Source organism: Octopus bimaculoides, chromosome 11 (genome assembly GCF_046866305.1).
Source record: "Octopus bimaculoides isolate indiv1 chromosome 11, ASM4686630v1, whole genome shotgun sequence".
Taxonomy (NCBI): domain Eukaryota; kingdom Metazoa; phylum Mollusca; class Cephalopoda; order Octopoda; family Octopodidae; genus Octopus; species Octopus bimaculoides.
Genome location: NC_142938.1, coordinates 76,518,893 through 76,526,392, shown reverse-complemented (window position 1 = coordinate 76,526,392; position 7,500 = coordinate 76,518,893). Strand labels below are relative to the sequence as shown.

At 35.5% G+C, this 7,500-nt stretch overlaps 1 protein-coding gene across 2 annotated transcripts in view; it reads right to left on the bottom strand.

Annotated features, from left to right (window-relative positions):
• The window catches only part of LOC149133405 (uncharacterized), a 461,174-nt gene that overhangs the window by 74,118 nt on the left and 379,556 nt on the right, over positions 1–7,500 (bottom strand). For both annotated transcript variants that reach the window (XM_089360392.1, XM_089360391.1), the window contains exon 4: positions 755–795. In XM_089360392.1, the coding sequence (XP_089216518.1) occupies positions 755–795 (41 nt within the window). The remainder of the gene's footprint in view (positions 1–754; positions 796–7,500) is intronic.

The following is a 7,500-nucleotide window of genomic DNA, read 5'->3' as shown; positions in this document are numbered from 1 at the left end:
GGATATTATTTAATATCAATTTAATATCAGGGAACAAGCACATTAAAAAAATCAAGGAGATTCAGAAAAAATATCTGAGATCACAAAGGATTATTGTATATGTATTATTGTATATGTATATTATTGTATATGTATATTATTGTATATGTTCCCTGGTATTAAATTGATACTAATTAATATCCAATTTTTTACCCTACCGTTTTAATTTAACTAACCATAACCACATTCTCAAAGTTGGTATATTCGATGCAGAAACCATTTTCTGCAGAGATATTTCCGGATTTAGCGCGCAAAAATGAAGACTTTTGAATCTTACCATAAATATAATTAACAGAACCGTGTACACGTGCTTCATTCGTGGAGAACAACTAGTATACGATTCTGAGAATTATATTTATTTAACGGTCTGTACTGATGAGAAACAGATATTTTCGGTAAGAAAATGTTAATTTCAAAACCAGTTTGCAGATAACTGTATATATTTATGTAATTTTCACTTGTCTTGCCCGTATACGTTTTTGTTACTTCGCTAAATTTCCTTTGAGAACAATTCGGTCTTAGTAGACATATTACATGTGATCTTCTTCTAGCACATTAACAGTCCACCTAGTGGTCTCCTTTATATATATATATATATATATATATATATATATATATATATATATATATATATATATACACACACGCTTGAACACTAAAAACAAAAACGCTAGAATAAAATAGTTAACGGGATAAAAGAAAGCAAGATACTCACCTTCCAAATTAAGCTGCTGAACGGATTGTCATCGATTGGATCTGAAATAGAATATAGAAATTTAGATGATTAATATATAAATAGATACACAAATACATAATCAATATATAAATATATATACATCAATACATAAATATGTAGATAGGGTTATAATAATCCAAGCTGTGTCCTCATGAAACTCATCAACGTATTCAGTTCTCCTCTGTTTATTTGTGGATGTCATATTTTATATGTGCGTAAAAACTAGTGAGAGAATACTGTGGAGTCCTGGAAACTATGTTTTGCAGATTAATTACATATTGAAATAGAAGACTTGAAAATTTTGAGTATTATTGACCTCCCATTACATACGTTTCATTACTTGATATGAATTACATAGGTATACGCGTAGAAAGACATGCAAGTAATTATTTAGACCGAGAATAAAGATGATACATCAATATATATATATATATATATATATATATATATATATATATATATATATATATATATATATATATATATATATATGTATATAGATAGATAGATAGATAGATAGATAGATAAATAGAGAGAGAAAGAGGGAGAGAGAGAGAATAAAGGAAGAGGGAAAAAGAGAAGAAACAGAAGATGCCAAGAAAAAATGTATTACGTCAATGCTAATTGCTTTCATATCGATTCTTATGATCTTTGGTAAACTCGTTAAAGTGTCGGACATAAATACGTTAGATTATTTCTGTTGCTCATTATGCTTTGAGTTCAAATCACCCCAAAGTCAGGAAAAGTACTGCGGTCGATAACATACAGCCCTAGTCAATAATTAGGTTAGATGGTATCAACTTCTCCGCCCCCCATCAAAATTGTTATTGTGCCTAAATCAGAAAAACTTAATATGGATTGTTTTTGCGTAGATTATAATCCATATTCCTGGTTTATGGGGGAGCAGGACAATGAATTATTTTGATCTCCGTATATGACTGGTATTCATTTCATCGAACCCTCAGAAGTGTGTGAGAGAGAGTGAAAAGAGAGAGAAGGGTAAGAGAAAGAGGGAGAGGGACAAAGGGCGAGAGAGAAAGAGACTGAGAGAGACAGAGAGAAAGAGAGAGAGAGAAAGGGAAAGAGAGAAAGTCAGAGAGAGAGAGAGAGAGAGGGAGAGAAAGTCAGAGAGAGAGAGAGAGAAAGCCAAAGCCAAAGCCAAAGACAGAGACAGAAAGAAAGAGAGAAAGAAAGAGAGTGAGAGACGATAGAGAGGGAAAGAGAAAGGGAGAGAGAAAGAGGGAGAGAGAAAGAGACAGAGGGAGAGAGAAAGAGACAGAAAAAGAGAGTGAGAGACGATAGAGAGGGAGAGAGAGAGAGAGAAAGAGGGAGAGAGAGGGAGAGAAACTGCAGTGCTTAGCTGTTATTTTATTCTATTGACTCCCGAATGGGTGAAAGGCAAAATTAACTTCGGCGGGATTTGAACTCGCAACGTAAAGATCCTGAATAAAATACCGAAATGTATTAAATTCTGCCAATCTAACGCCCTCTGCTTTACTAAAAGGATAGCAGCGTCAACAGTTATAATTATAAACCATTCCTGGTGCCTCCCCGCTCCCAACACTTCCACCGACCGACAAATTAAAATAAGATAAAAATAAAATATTGAAAAATAAAAATAAAAATAAACAGAAGAGAAAACCCTGCCACATCTCAGTACTTGCTTTTCGAATGTTGAAAACGTATAATTAAAGGTAATTTGCGAAAAGTTAATAATATTCCTGTCGAAAATCGTGAAAGCATGAAAATGTAATAGTTTCATGCCATTTTGATTTCAGTTGAAAATAATCTTAAGTAATTAAAAACACATACAAAAATTAAAAAAAATTTGCTGCTAGTCTGACATTTATTTTCTTATATTTTACATAGATTTCAAAACTGAAATTTTCTCGTTTCATTTCTTTTTGTATTTTGAATTTTTTTTTGTATTGTTTTTTAATGATACATAATGAATTAAGCAGTCAGTGCGTTAAGTTGATAGAAATGATATTGTGTCAGCTGTTGTTGTTGTCGTTGTTATTGTTGTTACTGTAATTGTTGTTAATAGTGTTGTTAATATTTAGCTCCAGCTAAGGCGGTGAACTGACAGAATCGTTAGCACACCGGGCGAAATCGTAAGCCATATTTCATCTGCCGCTACGTTCCAAGTTCAAATTCCGCCTTTCATCCGTTCGGGGTCAATGAAATAAGTACCAGTTAAACACTTGGGTCGATGTAATTGTCTAGTCCCCTCCCACCAAAATTTTCAAGTCCTTGTGCTTAGAGCAGAAATAATATTTAGCTCCAGTTGAGGCGGCGAAGTGACAGAATCGTTAGCACGCCGGGCGAAATGCTTACCGGTATTTCGTCTGTCTTTACGTTCTGAGTTCAAATTCCGCCGAGGTCGACTTTGCCTTTCGTTATTTCGGGATCGATAAAATAAGCACCAGTTGAACACGGAGGTCGATGTAATTCACTTGTCCACTACCCCCAAATTGCTGGCCATTAACTCCATCATGTTGTTATGTATCCTACTTTTTAAAGAGAATATGGTGTAGTTTGATGAAGATCTAGCTGCTATTTCTAGTAAGTGAAACAAGCTCGTAGAAAGTCACTTTGTCTCGTAATTCGTCAATCCAAATACAATATATATTTTTATCTTGCTAAGTTACGATGATGTAAACCCACCAGCATCGGTTGTCAAGCGATGGTGGGGGCACACACACTGACACACAAACATACACACATACATATATAATACCCCCACCCATATATATATATATATATATATATATATATATATATATATATATATAAGACGGATTTCTCTCAGTTTCCGTCTACAAAATCTACCCACAAGGCTTTGGTTGGCCTGAGGCTATAGTAGAAGACACTTACTCAAGGTGCCACGCAGTAGGACTGAACCCGGAACCATGTGGCTGGAAATGGCAGCTACTTACCATACAGCCACTCCTGCGCCTATGAATAATTTTAAAGAAGTGAAACAGACTCAAGTCATAGACGAATTGCAAGTGGTATTTATACAGTAGTCCGGATGCAGAAGCGGCTATTATAATTTCATTCAAATCTACGTCGATTGCGTTCAGGAAGAACGAAATAGTTGGTTGCTTCATCTGATCATCAGACTGAGAACGAAATCGGTTAGAAAGAAGGTGCGACAAGGAAGAAGGAACAAAACAAAAACAAACAAAAAAATCCTTGGAAATATGTTAAAATAACAGACTATAAATGTTTGAAAGCCATAATTTGAACGGCAGATTATGTCCTTAGGGTGTCTTTATGTATAAAGAAGAATATTTGTAAAAGAATGAATGAAATGAGTACACACACACACACACACACACACACACACACACACATCGAACACCTCAACATACATACATGTATTCAGACATAAACACACACCTATATGTAAGCGTGTCTGTATATTTGCATTTATTCCCATATACTTTCCAAAGCGTTAGCATTTATTTATCCGCGTGTGGGCATTGATTAAATATTCTAGATTTCGTGTCTAGTCAGTTTCAGACATTTCCATTTGTATAAAATGCGTATTTCTACATTGTACAATACCTTCATTTTCTTGATCGTTTGCCGAGCGATCTCAATCTTGCTAGGACTTTATATATGAGGTTTCTAGATGCGGCTGTATATCATCTTGGCATAGCTCTTTCTCTCTTTTTAATGTTTTTAAGGTTATACAATGGGGAAAAGTCGTCTCGAGGCCATGGTTGAAGTCAATGGCGATTTTATTGAATAAATTTACTCTTTAATATTTCAAGATATTTTAATGTAATTTTGGTAAATATATGTTAAAATGAGATGTCAGTGTTATTTTCATTTCTGCGTAATTTAGACGACAGTTTATTCACTGCACCCTGTATATACTTATGCTTTTACATAACTATCTATAGATCTGCCCCTCTTTATATATGTATGTATATACGTATGTGTGTATGTATGTATGGTTGTATGTATGCATGTATTTTTTCTGATTGTGTTCACAAATAACTGATCATGTGAACCAAAGCTCCCATTTTTGTGTTAATTAGACATAAGTAATCAATACTAATTTACTAATACTCTGCCTAATTGAAGCATATTTTTTCCATGCTAAGGAATTCCCTTCTTTTAAGCATTCTCTTCTATCTGAATAGTTCGTTTCTCTTAAGCATTCTTCTTTAAAGTAAGATTTTCGTTGTTTTAAAAAGTATGATTTAATCCATATGTATCTGTTATCTAAATTACCAAGTTACAATGAGAATTCGGTAATTGACTAAGTTTAGTTATTCCGTATTTCCGTATGTTTAGCTAATATTTTTTTTTTATGGAAATTGTAATAGAGAGTTTTGAAGACCGAACTGGGGAATGTGAATAATTCTTTGCCAACGGCGTATAAACAGGAGCCAGCCATTCATTAAATGCGGAGCGAGTGACAGTTGAAGTAAAGCATCTGATCCAATGTCGTTTGGACGAATATTAATTTATTTTGATTAAACAACTGACATTTACAGATACCCTTCAACATTTGATTCATGGTGATGCTGTCTCTCCTTTCTGTTTTCTCCTCCTGCTATTACAATGGCTTCTGCTTCTTGGAACTAGCTGGTTCTGTGCAATCTCCACTCATGTATTCCCAACTCCCGCTTCTTTACTTCTTCTTCCCATCAAACATGTTGTTTCCAAATCCCAAGCCCCATACTAAGTGCTACTCCCAGTATTTCTCCACTAGAACCTCAATTCTCTAGAATTATCTCGATGTTAATGACCCTTCTGCTGATGTTTCCTTGCAACAGTTCATATGGAAACTCAGCGACATCAGTTTCACCGGTATCACAGGGTCCATGAAGGCTATGGTCACTGCCTATTCTTGCAGACCCAGTGAAAAATAGATCCCATAATACATCAGAATGGCCTACTAATATTAATACTTTTCTCCGAACTCTTGGATTATTTTCTTTCTTATATTTGATAAGAGAAATCTTTCCCGAAATATTATAGAAGCATTAAACAAACTATGTAAATTAATAGAATATTTTTTTGTTATTATCTATTGGCATCGCATTACATAATTTATCCAACTTCTCGCTTGCATCAGTTAGAGTTATGTTTAGAAAAAAACATTTATACAACTTACACATTGCAACGCTTCAAGCAAATTATAATACTCGTATATCCGAAAAATTATTTTACAGGCAATTATCATAGTTATACATTAGAAATGCCTGCTATAAACCATTATATTACTGGTACTTTTTCTTTATCAAGATTAGAAAGTGAAACACAAATCCAACTCTTTCCTTACACATTGAGATTTGAACTCAGAACTTAAAACCAAATTAAATACAACTAATGTCTGCTGATTTACTGCCTCGTCCACCTAAAAGGTCTAAAAATAATTCTAATAATCATCTACACAAGTTGTGCAAAGCTTCTTGATAATTAAATCAATTTATTTCTTTATTTCTTTAGTTAATTATTTAGTTTTAAAGTGAAAGAACTAATTACGTGTTTTTCTAAAATTTATTAATTATTTTACTTTTTTAAAAAGTTTTATTATTTTTTTTTTCCGAAACCAATTCCCACAACAGCACTATAATTCATTAGAAGTTTTCAAATAGCCAATTTGTGCAATCGGATCGTCGTTTTCCGATCACGCTGCCGCCACCACTACCATTACTCATATTATACCGAACACCACCACCACCACCACCACCACCACCATTTCAGCAACTCCCACAACTACAACACCCACTACAACCACCACCACTACATGCACTACCACCATCACCACCACAACTACCACCGCTGCCATCACCACCTTCATTACCGCCACTATCACCACAACCATTGCCAACACACACCACTACAGTCACCATCACCATCATAACCACCATCACCATTACGACCATCACCACCTCCACAGCAACAACCTCCACAGCAACAACCTCCACAGTGACGTTCATCACCATCATCTCCAAACTGCCATTACTACCATCAAAACCACATTAGCCATCCCCCACCACAGACACTACCAACACCAACACCAGCATCACCACTGCCACCACCACCACCACCACCACCACTACTACTACTACTACTACTACTACTACTACTACTACTACTACTACTACTACTATCATCATCAGCACAACCAGCATCGCTAAAACCACCACTATAATTACTACCATTGTTATGAAAAATCTCTCAGCCATGCACATCACCATCATCATCATCATCATCATCATCATCCTCATCATCATCATCATCTCTCTCACCGTCATCATCATCACCATCATCATCATCATCATCATCATCATCATCTTTCACCGTCATCATCATCATCATCATCATCATCATCATCATCATCATCATCATCATCATCATCATCTCTCCCACCGTCTTCATCATCATCATCATCATCATCTCTCTCACCGTCTTCATCAACATCATCATCAGCATCATCATCATCATCAACTGTAGTAGTAGCGTCTCCAACGCCGTCGTCTTCGCCACCGTTTCCTTCCTTCAACGTCTCTTCATCTCTCTCCTCCTCTTTTCCTTCTCCCCCCCCACCCGCTCCTTCCTCTCCTCAATACCAACAGTATCATCGCCGCCATTTGTAAATAAAGCATATTGCGCAGTGTACGGTGCACTATGTGCACCACACAGCTGTGTACAGGGCAAAACATCAGAAAGGCGGACAGATCTACAGATATATACAG